At 43.6% G+C, this 21,737-nt stretch overlaps 1 protein-coding gene across 3 annotated transcripts; it reads right to left on the reverse strand.

Annotated features, from left to right (window-relative positions):
- Positions 1-40: 40 nt before the first annotated feature.
- Positions 41-21,322, reverse strand: LOC143039471 (2-amino-1-hydroxyethylphosphonate dioxygenase (glycine-forming)-like). Of its 3 annotated transcripts, none has more exons than XM_076209571.1 (5): positions 21,171-21,320; positions 8,315-8,491; positions 7,893-8,007; positions 5,918-6,028; positions 47-574 (listed from the first exon to the last, which is right to left on the reverse strand). In XM_076209571.1, the coding sequence occupies exons 1-5, from the start codon at positions 21,306-21,308 to the stop codon at positions 366-368; spliced, it is 750 nt and encodes a 249-aa protein (XP_076065686.1). In that variant the 5' UTR covers positions 21,309-21,320; the 3' UTR covers positions 47-365. The 3 variants fall into 3 exon arrangements, with proteins under 3 accessions (XP_076065687.1, XP_076065686.1, XP_076065688.1); XM_076209573.1 differs by lacking the exon at positions 21,171-21,320 and adding an exon at positions 20,247-20,354 and having other exon boundaries at positions 48-574; XM_076209572.1 differs by lacking the exon at positions 5,918-6,028 and having other exon boundaries at positions 41-574; positions 21,171-21,322.
- Between the last annotated feature and the right edge of the window lie 415 nt (positions 21,323-21,737).

A 21,737-nucleotide genomic window follows, 5' to 3' on the forward strand; every position in this document is an offset into this window, starting at 1 on the left:
ATATTGAAAGATATTCCTGGTTGTTACTTTGCTCATTTTATTCTTGCTGGTTCATAAAGGTTATGGCCAGTTCAGGAAAGAACCCAGGGTAAATTACAACAAGCATATAAATGCATGTAAACAAAATGAGCTTGATCATTATGATGGTATTCTGTAAATTCAAACAAATATTTGGCAAAACCTAGCCTAATCTAGCCTAACTGAAGGTCCCAGTACACTATATAGTGAGATATCTTTGATTTAGTGGTGGTGGCAGTGGATGATAACAAGGACAACAATCATTGAACTCGTCTCACAAATCAATAGCGACTCTCGCCTACTTCACCCTCGACCTTAGAAAAAAGGCCCTCCTTGATCTGCTACACCTAGTCTACAGCCTTCAGGTACTCCAGACACATCGACTTAAAGTGTTGAAGTGACGGGGTCTCTCCCTTCGGGTCCTTGGCCTTTTCATCCCAAGTGCGCATGCGCAGGATTGCCTCGTGCTGAGGGTTAGCCCTGAAGGACTCCACTTCTTCAGGAGTCATGGGTCCTCCTTGATGCTCGAGTGTCATCTTGCTAGCCTCAGTTAGCCCTGAAAGACATATATATATATATATATATGTATAAACACACACACACACTCATCGGATTGACAGCGAATATTGGAACTCCGGAAGAAAAAAAAATCGTGGATCTCAGCGATGAGAGAGTACCTGTCTTGTATTAGTAGGGAAGGGGAAAGCTCATGGTATAGTGAGCAGGTGAAGAAAAAGGAGAAGGGGAGACATTATTGAAGAAAATGAGGAAAGGGACGAATGGGCCCCGGACGTCAGAAGGGGTGTCAACAAAAGGTGTGCAGATGACACAGATGAGGTCGAACAGGTGAGCAGAGATATTAAAAATAGGAATATAGATAATAGCAGTTCAATGGAAAGAGGAGATAATTACTTCTATGGATTTAATGAGGGAGGAGATAACCTCCCCGACTAATAAGTCTAGAGGAGAAACTAACAAAAATGAACAAAGCATGGGAGGTTAGGTTTAGCCAACTAACACTAGTTACACGAAGAGTTGATAAACTGGATGAAATAAAGGAGAATCAAAACCTAACTAAAGAAATAGAGGAATTAAAAAGACAGTTAACAGAAGTAAAGGATGAGAATGAGGAATTAAAGAGAAATAATAAAGAGTCCATAGCAAAAGAGGTAAGTGGTTGGAAAAAAGTCCAAGGGAATAACAAAATTGAATTTAGAGATATAGTGAAACAACATATGAATGAAACTAAGGACACGTTTATTAAAGCGATGAGAAGGAGAATATAGTAAGAGACTTAGCAGATAAAAAGAAATGTATAATATTAGGAATGGAAGAGAAGCATAATCCAAATAGGACTACAAGAGTAAAGGAGGAGAAGGAAAAGTAAACAAGGTATTAAAATGGTTCAAGATGAACAACAAATAGGGAAAGAAAGTGAAGAAATATATAGATTGGGGAAATATAATATAGACAAGACCAGACCAATTAAGGTTAAATTCAGGTCACAAACGACAGCAGAGAATATCTTAGCAAAAACAGGGAAACTAGCAAAAAGTCATCAGTATAAACAGGCATGGATAAAAAGAGAAATTAATAAAGAGGAAGAGAAAACAAAAAGAATAGAAGCTAAGGAAAAACAAGAACAGAATAGAGTCACACAAAGTGAAATTCTATTGGAGAGTAGTGAATATGAAAGTGAGGAAATGGTTCATAGCAGAGAAAAACAGAAGGGAAACAGAAAACAGGATGGAGGTAGCAGAAAATTAAAAATGTCTTTCACAAATATAGATGGATTAATAACAGGCTTGAATGAACTAAATGATTACCTAAAGGAAAAAGAACCGGACATAATGGGAATTGTAGAGACAAAATTGAAAGGTCCATTACCACCCAACAGTGTAGGACATGGTGCATATAACTATTGGATTAGAAACAGAGAAGTAAAACAAGGGGTAGAGTTATGTTCCTGACTAAGAAGGATATAAATGTGAGGAATGTTACAAATGGAAAGAATAGAGATGATTATGATGGAGATAGAGGACAAGGACATGAAGAGCAGGAAGTTTGTGGTAATTTATATACCTAAAATGGCCTTGTGGGAAGAACGAGAATACAAAAATATGTTAGAAGACACAAGGATAACACTAAATAAGACAATGGAAGATGGAGGAAGAATAGTTATAATGGGTGACTTTAATGGTAAAGAAATCTGCTGGGAAGAGATGACAGTGAAAGGGGGAGACGACCTATAGGGAAATGTACTACTTGATATGATTATAGAACATACAATGATACAATGGATACAAGAGAATTCTAGATATAGAAATGAGGAAGAGCCATCAAGACTGGACCTAATAATCACATCAGAACCTGAAATAGTGGACAAGATTGAATGTAAGACACCAATAAGTAAAAGTGATCACATATTAGTTGACCTGGAACTAAATGAGGAAAAATACATAGGAAAAAATGAACAATATAGAAAGGGAAAATTGATGTATATAAAACAAATTTTGATAAAATAAGATAATTTTTTAAAAAGCAGACTGGGAAACAACAGTAGAAGAGAAATGGAAAATTTTACAAAAGTTTATAAAGGAGTGAAAAAGTATGTTCGAAGACAAAAACAAGGAAAAGGATATGTAAAGTGTTGGTACAACAAAAGATGTAGCGAGTTAAAAGACAAAAGGGATAAAGCTTGGATAAAATGGAAGAAAGACAAAAGACCTGAAAAATGGGAAATATATACTAGTTGTAGAAATCAATATGTACAAATGCACAGAGAAGAAAAGAGAAAATACGAAAAGGATGTTATAGAAAAATGTAAAGATCAACCAAAACTATTTTATAGATTTGTAAACAACAAACTGAAAAACAAACAAGAATGAGTGAAACCACGACATGGAGGAGTTGAATACACAGAGGAAATAGAAATGGCAGAAATTATGAACAAGCATTTTCAATCGGTGTTTACGAGGGAGAACATACAACTTAGAGATGCCGAGTGGGAAGAGAAAGTCCCCCTATGAAAGAGATAGAAGTATCAAGGAAAGAAATAATGAATCATTTGAGTAATCTTGATGTTACCAGATGAAATGGCAAACTGGATTTTGAGAGAATGCAGGAACGAACTAACAGACAAAATATATAGTCTAATAAGCAGTTCATTGAAAGAAGGAAAAGTTCCAGAAGATTGGAAAAGAGCAAATATAGTACCAACATAAAAAGGTGGAAACAAGGAAGACCCTACTAACTATAGATCGGTCTTTCTTACAAGTACAGTAACTAAAATTTGTGAAAGAGTTATCAAAATTAGATGGGTAAGGCATTTGGAAAAAACAATGTACTAAATCCAAGACAATTTGGATTTAGACAAGGAATATCATGTGTCACAAACTTAATGTGTTTCTATTCAAGGCTAATTGATGTAATACAAGAAAGAGATGGATGAGCTGATCGTGCATTTCTAGACCTGAAAAAAGCTTTTGATAAGGTGCCACATAAGAAATTGCTAAAGAAATCAGAAACTGCAGGGGGAATACAGGGCAAACTGCTAAAGTGGAAGACTTCTTGCATGAAAGAAAAATAAGTGGTAATAAGAGAGAAACATTATAATTGGGATGAAGTGATTAGTGGAGTTCCACAAGGAACAGTTTTGGTCCCAATAATGTTTGCTATATCTATTAAAGATATTGATAAAGAAATTTAAAGTTATATGAGCTTCTTTGTGGACGATGCAAAACTGTTGAAAAAAGTGAACACTAGAAAATTGTGGGTCACTGCAGTGATCTCAATAAAGTATATGGTCCTTTTCCGAGCTAACTTTCTTTACTTCCTTTGTACCAATTTTATATTGTCCTGATATATTTTTTTTTTTTTTTTTTTTTTTTTTTTTTCTTCCAAACTATTATACTACATTTCATGATGTTGAAGTTCACTTTCCACTTTTGGCTCCATTACCAGACTTTGTCCAGGTCTCTCTAAAGTGATTCAGTCTTTTTCTGTACTTTCTTTAGTTTGTGTGTGTATTTACCTAGTTGTGTCTTACAGGAAGGGGAGCTATGCTCGTGGTGTCCCATCTTTGTATCTCACCATATCTAGTTTGCTCTTAAATTCTTGTATTGTTTTTGCACACACTGTTGTTTTGTCTAATATGTTCCTTATATCCACCACTGTAGGGAGAGCTGTTCTTTTTCAGGTCTCTTCTATAACTGTTCTTTTTTAGCTTCCTTCCATGTCCTCTTGTGTTTCTCTTATCCCAATTTAGTAAGTCTTCTCTATCAAGGACTTCTATGCCTTTTATAATTCTGTGTGTATCTACCTAGTTGTATTTTACAGGAAAAGAGCTTTATATCTTTCAGCATCAAGTTTGTTCTTAAATTCTTGTAAAGTTTTTGCACTCACTGTTTCTTCATCTACTTTATTCTAGATAACCACTCTGTGTGGGAACTATTCTTTTTCAGATCTCTTCTGTAACTATCATTTTTAAGTTTCTTTTAATGTTCTCTTGTTTTCTTTTGTCCTACTTTAGTAAATCATCTCTATCTAGGACTTCAATCCCTTTCATAATTCTGTAAATGGTCAGTAGATCTCTTTCTCTTCTTCGTTCCAGGGTTGGTAGTTCGAGTTTGGACAATCTTTGTTCATATGTCAGTTTGGAGAGTGTTGGTGCCATCTTTGTTGTTGCTCTTTGAATTCTTTCTAATTTCTTTATATTCTTTTTAGTACTGGATGTCCATAGTGTCACAGCATACTCTAACTCGGCCTTATCAATGTAACTAATATTATCTTTACAATTTCTTCATCCAAGTAGTCAAAGGCCACTTTCATTGATCTTAGTAAATTGAAAGTTTCTCCAACTATTTTGTTGATATGTTTGTCTGGTGCCATGTCATTGCTGATAATTACTGTATTCCTAGGTCCCTTTCCGAGTTGACTTTTTTAACTTCCTTTGTACCAATTTTATATTGTCCCAATATTATATTTTACTTTTTTCAAATTCCATTATACTATATTTCTTGATGTTGAAGTTCACTTCACACTTTTGACTCCATTCCCAGACTTTATCCAGGTCTTTTTGTAGTGATTTACAATCTTCCTCTGTACTTACTCTCTTTAGTAGTTTTGCATCATCTGCAAAGAAGTTCATATAACATTCCACACCTTCATCCATGTTATTCATATATATAGTAAACATTATCAGTGCCAATACAGAGCCTTGTGGGACTCCACTTATCACTTCTTCCCAGGTTGAGTTCTTGTATCTAAGTACTACCCTCATTTTTCTCCCATTCAAGAAATCTTTCGTTCATTCCAATAACGTTCCTTGTACTTCACCTATTGTTTCAATTTCTCTTAGTAGCTTTTTGTGTGGTATTTTATCAAATGCTTTTTGTAAATCTAGGAAAGCGCAATCTGCCGATCTGTCCTTTTCTTACATTATTTCTATTAGCCTCAAGTAAAAACAAATCAAGTTTGTGGGACATGATCTTCTGCGTCTAAATCCAAATTGTTTTGGATTTAGTATATTATTCTCTTCCAAATGTTTAATTCATTTACTTTTGATAACCTTTTCACATATTTTTGCTATTGTGCTTGTAAGGGAGACTGGTCTATAGTTGGATTTTCCTGTCCCCTCCTTTGTATATTGGTACAATATTTGCATTTTTCCTATCTTGTGGTACTTTTCCTTTTCTGAGTGAGAAGTCAATCATCTTATGTACTTTGTCCATTAGCTCATCTATACATTCTTTTAATATCCAATTTGTAATTCCATCCAGACCATGTGGTTTTCTGACATCCAGGTTTTTATTTGGTTTCTTATTTCCTTCTGTGTGTGGGAGAGAGAGAGAGGGAGAGATGCAGAAACCCCAACACCATAAATAAAACTAAGTCCGACCTTGGAAGTACTGATGATCGACGGCAACAAGGTACCTCTTGGCATCCACATGACCTTGCACGAACTGGGTCACTTTATCAGGAAATCCAAGGCTCCTCAGGTACTTCCCACCTGAGAATGACATCCTTTATTAGTTAAGAAAGTAAATATATAAAAGATCTATATACCAAGGGCCTTTTTCCCTTTATAAGGGAGATAACAAAGTCAAGTCACACACCCACTCCCACCCATTTCACTCCTATCTACTACCCATTGTTTCCCTCTTATCTTAGCTCCTCATCGATGAAGGGTCATTCCTGTCTCCTAGCTGAAAAACAATGCAGCAAGATACAGTACATCCACAGCAGGGCAGCTTCATTTACTAGTCGACCCTCATGACCTCATGCGGAAAATAGAGAAGACGGAGAGAAATCCCTTCGAGCTGCTTCACACTATTCCATACACAACCATTCTCCAATCATACCTATCCTCTGCCTTCTCACTTGTCTACTCAACAAATATTTCCCTCATGCTCAACAGTAGGTGGTCCTAAGTTCGATTCCTGAGGCTTTCTATTCTATCCTTCACCACCTCTCACACTTCTCTCAGCTTCCTCTGGTACTCCTTCTCTTTTTCCTTCCCTTTTTAAATTGTTTATTCTAAACACCTCTCTTCCTTCTGCCTTTTTCCTCTTTCTCCAACTGTTTTCCACTCTAAACTTACCTTCCACCAAAAAATTACATCACATTCCCCCACTCTCTCCTCTATGAACATGGACATCCAGAACTCTATTATCCTTCCTTTGGATACCACTACATAGTCCATTAATGCATTATCAATTATCTATCATCCATCCTTTCCTATGTATACTTATATTTGACCTTCTTTAACACTGTGTTTATCATCAACTCTCTACATATATCACCGTCAACACTACTATAATTTTAACCCGGCACTCCAAATTTCCCTACCACTTCATCCATTGGTTCATCCCCTACTCTAGCATTCAGATCTCCCAACATTGACACTTCTCCCAAAACTCTCTAAACACTCCTTTAGATCTATTCGAAACTCCCATTTCTTCTACACTTTTCTCATTACCATGTCCATATGCACTTACAAAACCCCACATCTCCCATCCCACTTTCACCTTCACCCATATTAACCTTGAGGATACTTTCTTCCAATCCACACTATCTCATCACTTACCAGCAGAACTACCCCTTCCCTCTCTCGCCCACACCTCACTCCCAACACACTCCTCACCACACTCCCTAACTCAAAAGCACCCTCCCCTTTCAACTTAGTTTCACTTAACACTAACACATCCATCTTCCTTCTCACAAACATACTGCCTATCTCTTCCCTTTACCTCTCATCTGTACCATAAACATGCACATTTAGTGACCCAAAATTTAGGGTTCTGGTTGGAAATTTCCTCACAGACCCACTTATGCCTTGACTTTTTGTATACAGAGAGTAGGATACCTAGTCCCATCACTCCATCCCAATTTGTCGCCTTTTATGACTAACATAAGAATCACGGACAGAATTCTTTCCTCCCCCTACCACAGGGAACACAGGAAAAAAAAGTATACTCAGAGAAGGGGTACAGGAGTTTCATGGGAATAGCATAACAGAGGGATGGTCGTAGTGTCATTCCTCTAGGAGTAGAGATTTTACTGTAACGTAAACAAAATTATGTGTGTCTTTAGTCTTTAATGGCGCTCCAAAATAGTCCCTAAAACACTGACTGCATGTTTCCAACAGCAGTCAATAATGCGATACTGGTGACACCCAAATCTGACCTATGGTTTTTATTATGTTTCTCATTTTTTTTTATATATATAAACAATAACATACCAATAGAAAAAAAAAAGTTTGTATAGTTTGGACCACATAATTGTCCACAACAGAACAAGAGAACCACGAAAGAGAAGCTTAAGTCAAGAGGAAAGGAGGGCCTAACTCTGGGTCATCCTCAAAGAGTCCTTACCGACAACCTCGTGGTTCTGTGTTCCAAGGATGACCTCCCCGGTCCTCATGGGAGGAAGGTCTCGCTGCTCCCCGACCAGGTGCCCAACATCGTGAAACAACGCCCCGAGGATGACCTGCGGAGGAAAGATGAGGGATGAGCATGACTGCACTGTCTCCACTCGTTCTGGCTGTCGCTAAGCAATTTTATTCATCTCCATGGCACTACCCTATTATAGCCCTGAAATACCGGATGGCACGCTTCTATTTATCCTGACATGCCGACAGACAATTTCATTTGTGTCCATGGCAGCGCCCCCCACCCCGGAGGAGAAAGGGTTAAAACTTATTAAATGCAAATGACGTTAGCCAGAATGAAATGTATGAAACGTAACATAACCTCAGTCTCAGTTCACAGTCAGACAGAGAAGTGCTTCTTCTTACGTGGACGGGGAACCCCTCCTGCTGGGCCAAATGCCCGGCCTGGAGGGCGTGCTGGAGCTGACTCACAGACTCTCCGATGTAGTCGGCACTCCCCATCGCCTCCAGGAGCGAGAAGACTTCGGCCACGACGTCTTCTGGGGACCTTTGCGCCGAAGGGGACATCTTGGTCGATGGATTCTGTGGTGGAAGGCAAAGTTGGTTGTTGGGTTGATGGAGGGATAGGGGACATGGGTATAGGGGTGTAAGGGAAAGGAGTGGAGGTGGGTGTGCAGATTAGGAGGTGGAGTGGTCAGGGGTGGAAGGATGGGGGGATGTGGAAAGATGGGGAGGTGGAAGTGTGGGGCCGATGGAGCTCCTCTGAGTGAGAGGAGTCAACAAATAATTTGGCACTGGCTAGAATAAAAAGAATCAAAATTCATGGATCCAACAAAACTGTCCAGGTCTGCCATTCAGCTGAGTAAAATCATCTGTCACCCACCTTTCATACAGTACTAAAACTCGACCGCAGGTAAAAAAAAAAAAAAATTATGCAAAATAAATATATGGAAATAAATGTAAGAATAAAAAAAAATAATGAAAACAAATAAAAATATAAATTATAAAAATGGAGTTGAAAATATTATGTATAATTCATTTTCTGCAATTTTGTCTCATCAATAAATGTAAATTTTTATAAGTACACACCTACGCGATATAGCAATAGGAAATGATTGATTAATTTTGTAAATTACAATACATCAGCGTAATATGATATTTTCTTGGGGGAAATCAATGACAAAAACATTGCTAAAACCGATTTACTATCGAAGTCGCGGCGGTTGAATAATACGCCATGTTTGATTTGATAGATGCCGAGGTTAAAGAAATAAAAGGATGATAAATTCATAAATTCTAACCTAACTTACCTAAACTATATTTAGTAATTCGGTACCTCAAATTCTAAAGATCATCCGGGTCGTTGTCGTCACGGATGCTGACGGCCTGATTATCATTACCTCGGGCAATTAACAAATGGCGGCAGAACCTCATGTTTTCTCATAAAATCCAAGGAAGCCCTATTGTCTTGTAACAGCGCTTATTAACGTCACCCGGAGTTGGAGAATACCCGGTCCACAACGTGAAAACCATCGTCTAACTGACAGTAACTGGACTGGACAGATGACAACATGGCGTCTGGACTGTATCCTAGCGGCTTAGTTCGTTAGTAGATTTGCTTGTAGCTCTTTTTTTTTTTTTCCATCGCCAAGAAAATCGCATATTACGTTCATGTATTACAATTTACAAAATTAATATTTGATTTTCTAATACTATATCGCATAGGTGCGCACAGCTAAAATAATACCTCATCATATACTGCATGCATGTATATTTTCTATAAATGGGTCTTTCTCTAATGAAAAAGTGGATTAAATAAGTTTAGGTTAAGTTATGGCAAATTGGATTACATTATGTTAGGACAGGGTAGGCTTAGTTATGTTAAGTTACTTTTATTAGGGTAGGTTAAGTTAAGCTACTTTTGTTAGGGTAGATGGAATTACGTAAAGTTAGGCGAGGACACTTTTGTGAAGTTCGCTTACTCCTGTTGGGTTCGGTTAAGTTCTATTCAAATACTATGTTCATGTGTTAATCCCACACACCTTGATCTTAATGGACCGGGCTATATTACTGTAAGGTTAGTGCTCATTTCCAAAATATGGCATCAGATCACTTAAAGCATCCACACATATACCAAAGGATTTTTCCACCTTACAAGGGACATTGCCAAAAAAAAAAAAAAAAAAAAGGCATAAAAGCCACTCCCACCCATTCCATCCCCATCATACTCCACCTTCCCTCACTCTTATCTTGGCACCTCCTGGGTGACAGGTCATCACTACATCTTGCTCACTGCCCTGTGTCAGAAGCAGTGTCGCAAGACACAGCACATCCACAGCAAGGCCGCTTCATTAAATCGGCGACCCCCCTCTCCGTCCCCTCATGCAGAAAAGGAGAAGACGGGGAGAAATCTTTTCGGGCGGCGTCAATTTATTTCTCACACATACTCCCTCATCCCCCAGCCATTCCCCTTCATGCATCACAGCATCTTCCGTACACAACCATTATCCATTTACCCCTATCTTCTGTCCACTCCCGCCCTTCCTCAACAGACATTCCCCTCTTTCACAGTACCCCTTTTACTCCATTCGTCCATCTCATCTTAGGTCACCCCCATATGTTCACTCCTTCTACCTCTGCCTTCCACACTTCTTTTACTAGTTTTTCTTCACTCATTCTTTCCATGTGTCCAAACCATCCCAATACTCTTTCATCAACCTTATCTCCCAACTCCCTTTCCACCTCCGTTCTCCTCCTCACTGTGGTATAGTGTAGTTGGCATAGGAGACTAGCACAGTATGCAATACTGTGCAATGGTGTGGTCTGACCAACAGCGACACCCCCGGACAAAAGCCCTTTCATACGGTCAACAAAGGCCCCTTTGTCATCTATGTGCTACGCGGGCAGCATCTTCGCCCATCCCGTTAGTTATTCTCAAGATTCCTAAGGTACATGTGCTTACCCTCTTTACGCATAACCTACCAGTTAATAAGCCCACGAACCGTACAACCTGTTTCACTGCTGCCCCAGCAACATTGTTTGCAAACATGGCGCAGTGAGTAGGATGCTTGCAATTGCAAGCATCCTTGCATCGTACAACAGTTAAAAACAAGCACGGTTCGCTAATTGGTGGCGTGCACGCGAACGAATGACAGTAACGTGACAATACACAATCCGGTACTGCTTATGTGAACGAGGTGTTGAATGAATCCTGCAATAGTGCGCACGTTGGACCGTGCAGTGCAGTTCTACCGTGTGACGCACTTTGGCGGGCCCGTGGAGGAGCGAACAAAGAGGCCTTTCGTCCCACCCCCTTGGATACAGTGTCTCTCGGTAGAACGCTTCCGATGCGACCGCAACCCACGTAGGGAGCGATGCTGACGTTACACAACACTAACTCACGTAGGCCGCATCCCACAGCCCGGTACATGGCACAACGGAGTGATTCAGCTTCATTGCTAGAGGGCGACCTCGAATTATCCGCCCCGCCCACACCAAACGTTACGCTTCCGCGGGATGGCGGCGGCGACGTCGGGCAACGCCTAGCGGTGATACAAGACGAACGGAGATAAGACGGTGCGAAAATTAACGCAATGGCGGAGACCCTGCAACAACTAGCCCTCGTCACCCGCACGACATCCCCTCCATCGAACCCTCCACCAATTTTGTCCGTCCCGGCCCCGCCTGTCACCGGAGCACCATCCGCCCCTCAACCGCCAGGCAACCTGACGGTCCCACGTCCGCCGCCGTTGCAGGCCGCCCACTTCCAGTCGTTCCTGTCGTGGCGCCGCGGCTGGGCCGACTACGCCGCTATGACCGGCGTTAATAGGATGCTGCACAACATACAGCTTATACAACTCAGATCGTGCTTGTCTCTCGGTGCAGAGGCGGTTTTGCGGAACTCACTGGACATCCCCCACGATACCCCGCTCTCGGCCGACAAAATGCTCGACCGGTTGCAATCCCATCTCCGAGACGCGCGAGTCGAGGCCCTCCGTCGCCGTGACCTGTTCTAATGCAGGCAGGCACAAGGTGAATCCTTCGACGACTTCTACGGCTGCGCCAAGAACAAGGCCCGGGAGGTAGACCTGTGCGCTGTAGGCGCCGTCGCTTGCGCGGAAACCCAGATGAAAACGATGATACTCATGGGCGTCAGGGAGGCGGAGCCCGTACAGCGCATCAGCTCCCTCCCCACAACCGCGTCACTACAGGAAGTAGTGACCAACTGCCTCTCACACGAGTCGGCAAGGGAGACAGTTTCGGACCGCCAGGACGACCCGCATGTGTGCGCCGTTTCGGCATATAAAAGTGCTCAACGCCATACGCGCGCACCCCCCACCTCAGCCGCCTCCTGCGCCCTCCTTGCGACCCGGCGACCCCTGCCCATCCAGCGGCTGCCGGCACGACTCCGGGAAAGGCAGGGCGGAGCTAACAACACCTGGCACAGCTGCGGGACCAAGGGACACGCCCTCGCACCCGCTCGATGCCGCGCCTGCAACAAAAAGAGGCACTGGGAGAAGTTTTGCAAGTCGACCAGGGATCGGGACGAGAATCGCCACAAGTTGCCAAGTCCCGGTACCCCCACACCACCCCCCGGGAAGGCCGGCGTCTGCTGCCAGGCGTCTGACGGCTCCAACCGCTCCCTGCCACCTGTCAGCGTCCGCATCCGCTTCGAGAACGTGTCTTCGAGCTTGCTTATGCTGCCTAACACAGGCACGGACGTCACGGAGATAGGCGCCCGGAACCTGGGCACGCTGGGAGTATCTAGGGCCAGCTTGCAGCCGCCACTCTCAGCGCCGACATACATGGCCGATGGATCCCAGATGCCCCCAGTGGGACGCTTCTAGGCTACTTTGACACTCGGCGACAGAAACTGCACCGCCGACATACGGGTTCACGAGGGGGTTCAAACCCCACTCCTCCCCTTCGGCCATTGTCGGAAGTTGGCCATAATCCCGCCCGACTTCCCGAAGCCTATCCTGGAGGTGACGTATGCAAACAGGTGCGCCGCGCTAACACTTTCCGTTGACAGCTCACCAGACGCCGCTCGCGACTACTCCCTACGGGAATTCAGCGACGTGCTGGTCTCCAAGGATGACCTCCGCACCACCCCCCTATGGAAGATGGTGGGTCCCCCCATGAGAATTCACCTGAATTCTTAGGCGGTGCCCTTCGCCATTCATTAGCCCAGGCTGATACCGTTCGCATTTCGGGATCAAGTGAGGGAAGAACTTGACTCAATGGTTCAGCAAGGTACCATCACGCCTGTCGGCGAGGAACCTTCGGAATGGTGCCACACGATCGATCTGACTAAACTCAACTCTCAGGTATCGCACTCCACTCATCCTTCGCCCACGCTGTTTGCGGCGGTCCGCAGTGTCCCTTCGCGAGGTTCTTCACGACGGCGGGTGCCCTTCACGGTTACTGGCAGATAGACCTCGTAGAAGAGGACCAGCACCTGACCACGTTCATCACCCCGCACGGGCGGTACAAGCAGTTCCGGGAACCGATGGGCTTCATGGCCACCGGCGATGCCTACTGCCTCCGGGGAGACGCGGCTCTGCAAGGCGTGGCCAACTGTACTAAAGTGGTGGATGATATCCTGTTCGACGAAGGTCTCCCATCCCACTTCCGGAGGATCTACCACATGCTTACCAGATACCGCAGCCACGGCATCACCCTTAACAAGAAGAAATTTACGGTCGCCGCCCCCAGCGTCAGCTTCTGTGGCTAGCGCCTCTCCGCCAACGGCATCTCCGCCGACAAGGACAAGGTAAGGGCCATACGGGACTTCCCCACGCCTGCCAACCTGACCGATCTACTCTCCTTCATAGGTTTGGTGAACCAACTGGTGGACTTCACCCGAGCCATAACGGCGGCGGCTCCACTTCTACGGCCTCTACTGAGCCCCAAAGCGCTCATTCACCTGGACCCCGGATCACGACAAGGCTTTCGCCGACGTCAAGGGAGCTCTGTCGTCACCACCCGTATTGGCGCCCTTGGACCCCGCCCTGCCGGTGGTACTGTAGATGGATGTGTTGTGCCTTTAAGGCATTGGGTACACTCTCCACCAGGACCATGGTCAGGGGCACCTGCGTCTTGTCCAGTGGGGCTCATGGTTCCTGACATATGCCGAAACCCGTTATGCCATGATTGAACTGGAAATGCTTGCTGCCATGTGGGCTGCATCCAAAAGCAAATTGTGTGTTTGGATTGCCCCACTTCATGTTGATGACGGGCCATCTTCCGCTCATCACCATTCTCAACTTGTACACCCTGGACGCCGTCGAAAACCTCCGCCTATAGCGGCTTAAGGAGAAGCTCTCGCCCTTCGTCTTCACGGCGAAGTGGTGCGCTAGGAAGCAGCTCTGCATCCCAGACGCCCTCTCACGAGGACCGGTCTCCCGCCCTACGCCGGAGGACGAGACCGACTGTGACAAGGACGCCACACACGTCAGGAGCGTTGTTGCGAGCAACGTCAGCGCTCGCGGGGACGGCCCGTAGCCCAACGCCGACAGGACGCTCCAGGAATTCCGAGCCGCGGCACGAGTGGACCCGCCTACGGCCACCTACTTACCCACGTGTCCTCCGGGTTCCCATCCAACCGCCTCATCCTACCTCCGTCCTCCTGTACTGGAGGTTCCGGGATCCCCTCTCTGCCGACGGGGACCTGGTGCTCTACGGCCAGCTTATCGTTGTCCGCGCCGCCCTACGGAAGCGCACGCTGACCCGCCTCCACGACAGCCACCTCGGTGCGGAAGCCACCAAGCGACGGGATAAACAAACCGTCTTCTGGCCCGGCATCTATTCTTACATCAAGAACACGGTGGAGGCCTGTGAGCCATGCCAGTTGCTGCGCCCCAGCCAGCAGCAAGAACCCCTGCTGTGCGACGACCTCCTCAACCGGCCCTTCGAGTCCGTGTCAGCCGACTTCTTCCACCTCGCGGGGAAGTCATTCCTGGTCATAGCGGACAGGTTCTCAGGTTGGCCCGTCATCGTGCCCTGCGGCCAGGACACGACGTCTAGCAAAGTCATCCGGAAGTTCTGCTGCTACTTCCGGGAGGTAGGCGTCCCCCCTCCACCTTCGCACCTTTTACCAGCGCTGAGTTCAACCGTTTCACAGAATGCTGGGTCGTCCACCATTTGGTCACCTCCCGAACTGCCCCCAGTCCAATCGGCACGCTGAAGCCGCGGCCAAGACAGTGAAGCCCCTCATCCTTAAGACCGCGCCCCCGGCAACATCGACTGCGAGGAGCTCGACCGAGGTCTCCTTGAATTACAACCCGTCCCCAGCCGGCCGCTACCCGCCCAAGTCCTTTACGGCCGCCCCCTCCGTACATGCGTCCCTGCCCAGCCGGACTCATTCTCGGCGGAATGGCAAGCTCGCTCGCAGGAGTGCGATCGCTACGCCGCAGCTCAGACCACTTAGACTCACCTGCGATACGACGAGAACGCCCGGCCCCAACCCAGCCTGAAAGTCGGCCAACGCGTGCGGATTCAGGACCAGACGTCCCTCCGTGGGGACAAGGTCGGGGTGGTTATGGGCCGCGGGAGGTCCAGGGGCTACGAAAGTCACCTAGGATTCCTAGCAGGAAACTCTGGGGCTGCAATCGGCGACATCTTCGCCCGGTGCCCAACCCCCGCCCCCCCGGCGACGCCGCCCCCGTCACGCCATTTCCCTCAGCGATGGACCTGCTACTCCCCTCGGCTCACGGATACTCGGGCCCCCCTCATTTCTGCGAGCGCTGTGGTGGGGGACGTGAGGAGTTGTGGTATAGTGTAGTTGCCATAGAAAACTAGCACAGTATGCAATAGTATGCAATGGTGTAATGACCAACAACGACGCCCCCGAATAAAGGCCCTTTCATGCGGCCAACAAAGGCCCTTTTCTCATCTGTGTGCTAGGGGTGCAGCATCTTCACCAACGCCGTTAGTTACTCTCTAGACTTCTTAGGCACATGTGGTGCCTCCCCTCTGTACGCATAACCTTCCGATTGATAAACCCATGATCCGTACAACCTGTTTCACCGTTGCCCCATCAACATTGCTTGCAAACACTCACCTACTTGTTTCTCACTCTATCCAGCCTAGTAACCCCTACCATACTTCTCAGGCACCTCATCTCAAACACATTCAAACTCCTCTTTTCCTCTCTTATGTTCCATGTTTCTGCCCCATATAGTGCCGTCGGCACAATCACTCCTTCATACAATCTCCTCTTAGCATCCATTCCCAAATGTCTATTTCTCATGACACTTTTTAATCCTCCAAAAAAATTACTCCCTTCACTCAATCTACATTCTACCCCCCCCCTCCACTCCTCCCTTTCCCACCACATTCACACCCAAGTATCTAAAACTATCCACTTTCTCCAGTCTCTATCCCCTTCCAGTCTGCTGCCACTCTCTTCCCTTGTACATCTCATCACCTTGCTTTTACCCACATTTGTCTTCAGCTTCCTTCTTTCGCACACCTGTCCAGACTCCGTCACTTACTGCCTCAATCCCTTCTCTGATTCTGCTAAAAGCGCAGTGTCGTCCACAAATAACAACTGGCTTATCTCCCATTCTCTCCATTTTCTTTAACCATCTCCAATCCCCGACCCACTACCCTTGCATTTACCTCTCGCACCACCCCATCCATATATGAATTAAACAGCCAGGGTGACATAACACACCCCTGGTGAAGTCCCACCTTTACCTCAAACCATTCATTCTCTCCGTTTCTGATTCTAATACAAGCTCTAATACTCTTGTAAAAAAAAAAAACTTGACTGCTCTTAAAAGCTTTCCTTCTATCCCATATATCTGCAATACCTCCCACAGTGCCTTCCTGTCTACCCTTTTATAAGCCTTTTCCAAATCAATAACCCCACAAAAAAAAAAAAAAAATCCTTACCTTTTCCTAAAGCTTTCTCACATATCTGTCTTACCACAAAAATCTGATCTACGCAACCCCTACCTGTCCTAAACCCACACTGTTCCTCACCAATTACTCCCTCTGTTCCTCTCCTAATCATCTCAATCAAGACCCTTCCATAAGCCTTTATAACTACACTTAGCAAGCTGTTCCCTCTGAAACTACTACACTCATACTTGTTCCCTTGTAAAGTGAAGCTATACAGACACTCCTCCAGTCCTCTGGCACTCTACCCTCTCATAAATGAACATTAAATAACCTCACTAGCCAATCACTGTACCTCCTTTTTCCAGGCATTTTGCATGACATCCATCCAACCAAGGTGCCTTACCCGCTCTCATCATCTTAACAGCTGCCTTCACTTCGTCTTTCCTTATTTCTCCTCCATTTTCCTCACTCATCACGGTCCTTTTCTTAGCACTTCCCACTGCAAATACATTCCCTCCCTATCCTCCTTCACATTTAGCAAGTCCCTAAAATAATCTACCCATCTTCCTCTTACTGCCATCTCTTTTATCATCTCTCCATTTGCTCCTTTTACCTTTCTTCTCTACTTGACTCGCCTCCTCTTTCTCAATTTATTTCCAAAACATCTTTTTATTACTTTAAAAAATTTCATACTCTTACCTCACTTCACATCTGCTCTCCTCTTTGCCTCCTTTATCTTATGCTTTACTTCTCTTTCTTTGTACCTCTCATATGATTTTCCTGTCCTATTTTGTAACCAATCTGTGAAAGCTCGCTTCTTCTCTTCTACAATTTTCTTTGCTTCCTCATCCCACCACTCACTACCCTTCCTTCTATTTCCTCCCGTCCTCCTTGTTCCACACACCATCTTTGCACACCTTGTGACTCCCTCCTTGAACCATCCCCATTCCTCCTCCACTCCTAGTTCTATTCTATCCTTCACTCCCTCCCACTCCTCTCTCAGCGTTTTCTTGTACTCCCCTTTTTCTTTCTCAGTGAAGCAGTTCACTCTAAGCAGTATAATAAAGTATCATCATTGGGACCCGTTTTGTTCTTAATATATGTAAAGAATCTAGACGACGGCCTCCTCTGCATAGTATCAAAAATTGCTGATGACACAAAAATTACCGGTAAAGTAACAACCACCAAAGGAAAAGAAACTTTGCAATCCAAGCTAGACAGATTAGCAAGCTGGGCAAGCAAGTGGCAAATGAAATTTAACGTTAACAAATGAAAGTCATGCACATTGGAAGTAAAAATGATCACACCCAATACCAAATGAATGAAATACTGGATTCAGTAACTAAAGAAAAAGGTCTAAGAGTTTAATATAAAATTACTTGAAGCCAACTCAACGTTGCTCAGAAGTTGTTAAAACAACAAATAAATTGGTTGGCTTTATCGGAAGAGTCTTCGAAAATAAACCAGAAAAAAATATTGCTAAACCTTTATAATTCCTTGGTCCGTCCCCATCTCGAATACTATGTACAATTTTGGTCCCCATACTACCAGAAAGGTATTAGTAAACTAGAAAATGTGCAACGGAGAATGGCCAAAATTATACCAAGGCTGAGAAATCTGCTGTATGAAGAAAGTATTAAAAGTCTAAATTTAATCTCACTTTCAAAAAGGAGAATGCGAGGAGATTTAATCGAGGCCTTTAAAATATTCAAAGGCTTTGACAACATCAATGTCGAAGATTACTTCTTATTAGACCAATCAAATATAAGAAGACGTTACGATTGGTAATTGGTAAAAGATTTTCTTCGTATGAAAATAAGCATTCCTTCTTCAACCGGGTTGTTAATATGTGGAATTTTTTACCTTCCATTGTCGTTGAAAGTAACAATAACAACATTTAAAAGTCGCCTAAATGAATACTTAGACTTTAATCCGCAAATAAAATACTATCCCTTACAATAAAACATCTGACAGCCCGGCACTCAACTGTAATTGGATAGGATAGTGGTAGCAGCGGTGTTAGTTCATCTTCTATCGCCTAGTTGCCCTGTTTTCTTAACTAGTTTAGTATAGTGAACATAAACAGCTTCGTTAGGGCCAGTAGGCCTGCTGTTGTTTGTTCTTCCTTTGCGTTCCTTTGTTTTCACCTCCCTACCTTCTGTCCTTTTCCTCTTTCTCCATCTATCTTCCACTCTCAACTTACCTTTCACCATAAAATTATCTGATATTTCCTCACTCTCAACCCTTAGAACATGTACATCCTTTACACTTCCTACCATACTCCTGATTACCACTATATAGTCCATTAACGCTCTATCTACCACCCTTCTATCCACCACCCTCTCCCATGTGTACTTATGATTGACTTTCTTCTTAAACACTGCATTTGATCTCAACTCTCTTTCTAGACACTTCTCTACCACCAACCCTCCACTACGTTTTTTTCCTGCAACACCACATTTCCCAACCACTCCGTCTATTGGTTCATTTCATACCCTATCATTAAGGTCTCCTAATACAACTACATTGACATTTCTTCCTAATCCTTCCATGCACTCATTTAAAAACCATCAAAAAGGCCTCCCTTTCCTCTACACACTTTTCATTACCAGGCCCATATGCAATTACAAAAACCCACATCTCTCTTTCAGTTTCACTCCACTATACGTTTACCTATCTCTTCACTTACTAGCATGGCCACCCTTTCTCTCCCTCGTCCTCTCTTCACTCCTGAGAACCTCCCAACTACACTCCCAAACTCACACTCGCCCCTCCCTCTCAACTTAGTTTCACTCAATGCCAACACACCCATCTTTCTTTTCACAAACATCATGCCTATCTCTTCCCTTTTACTTTCATCTTTACCACATCCACGCACCTTAAAAAGACCCTCCTATGCCCTTTTTTTTTTTTTTTTTTTTTTTTTTTAAATGTCCTCTTTGGGGCTACAGGAAGAAGGATGTTTTCCCCCCACCACACGGTTAGGCGAAAAAGGAAATGAATATTCAGAGAAATTGTACAGGACAGTAACAAGGGATTGGGGGACAGCATAACGGAGGGACAGTCGCAATATAATAAAGTATCATCATTCTCTATGAACAGTCTTCCTCTATCACAGACAAAATGATGTGTGACTCTGGTCCGTAAGGGCGCCCCATATAGACCCTAAAGTATCAACTGCATGCTACTTTTCCACTATAACATGCAGCCAATATTCCAGACGGGGATCACCTAAAGAATAGATAAAAAGAAAATATATTTACTAAATAGGGGAATAAGGTAGATAACAACAACAAATAATCCTTTCATACTGGTGAGGGTTGTCATGGAAATGAATTGGCCAGCTTAGTAGTAACTAGAATTTAAAAAAAAATGTATGATGCTTGAGTTAGGTTGAAATGTAATTTTCTCATTTTCATTTGTATATTAACTGTTAGATTGACGTATTTTTAACCAGTGTTTAAAGATGCATGAACAGCATCAGACTTACCTGTTGTAGTGAGGACACTTGGGCAAATAATGGTGTATATTATCAACAACAGATAAGGATAATAAGTATATGTTGTACACTCAGCACGATAATATGAATTAAAGAAAACTTCTGTGAAAAAAACTATCAAAGAATATAGGGGTAACTTTAATATTTTGTTAATTAGGAGCGTTAACTGCAGTAATTTATTTGATGTATGAGATTTTATGAAAAAATTATACGAGAAATCTACGGGCAATTTATAGTTTCACCCAACCAACGATTTTCTCATGTGGCTTATGTGTTTCTGGTGAGATATGTTGTGTATTGATTGATGGTGTACATCATTTCCGTCGCAAATACGTAGTTTTCAATTAATTAATATTTAAATTTATGCCTACATCTCCTCCCCAACGATCTTGGGGGACCTGTGGGATATTGGGGGTTTTGGGTAGGGAGCATTAAATCGAGTAATGCGCGTTGCAAAACAGGTCTAAAATCAACAAGAACGCAAAAAATATATGTAAATACATAAATTATACCTTTGATGGTGGCTGACGCGAGCGTAGTCATGTTATTGTTGAGCAGCGTTACTTGAAAATTACGCATTTGCGACGGAAATGATGTACACCATCAATCAGTACACAACATATCTCACCAGAAACACACAAGCCACATCAGAAAATCGTTGGTTGGGTGAAACTATAAATTGACCCTCTTTCTATGCCAAATATGTCGTAACCATGCTGACTTTTTCATTATGTATTTTCCTTGACTTAAAAAAATTACCTGGCAATAGACAAGACTATATTATAATATGCCTACATGTCTTAAAGTGAAGCTCAACTGTATAATACACAACGATCTTGAGCTGCTCAATTCCGGGAGAAAATAGGTTAAAAAACAAGTTTCTTACATTAACATATTTGATTCTTAGTGCCTTACCTTAATATTTTTACTCAAAAAACTAATTTGCTGAGGTTGATAACCAAATTTGCTTTTAAATCGGTGAAAATGTGTTTGCTTTTGAAGAATTGGGCATACACTTGCAAAACAACAAGATAATTTGAATACCCTGCGCATGCGCTGAACGCTCCAAGCATTCAAACTAAACCAAACAAAATCCAACGGGCCGCAAAAGATGGCGATGTAAATAGTACATGGGCGATAGTGGCGCCGTACGTGGTTTCGCGCGTATCTAATATATAAGACATTAATTACGGTGAATGTGTTAAACAAAATTTCCAGATATATAACACCTACACACTCTCCCATACTCTATCATCGCTTTCCTTCTCCACCCTAACGTATACCTCCCCTCCTCTTCTTCCTCTTCCTTTTTCTTCTCCTCCTCCTCCTTCATCCCCTTAACAGGGCCACGTGTTTAGTGTCACGTATCTAATGTTCACGTGTTTTCTTTCTTGTGGTGGTCGTAGTGGTCTGCAAGCACGCAGCTTTTACTCTCCCCGCCCCCTTATCTATCAGCTGTATAGACAAGTTGAGACACCCAGA

Source organism: Oratosquilla oratoria, chromosome 26, assembly GCF_046742065.1.
Source record: "Oratosquilla oratoria isolate Oo_2021 chromosome 26, ASM4674206v1, whole genome shotgun sequence".
NCBI lineage: Eukaryota > Metazoa > Arthropoda > Malacostraca > Stomatopoda > Squillidae > Oratosquilla > Oratosquilla oratoria.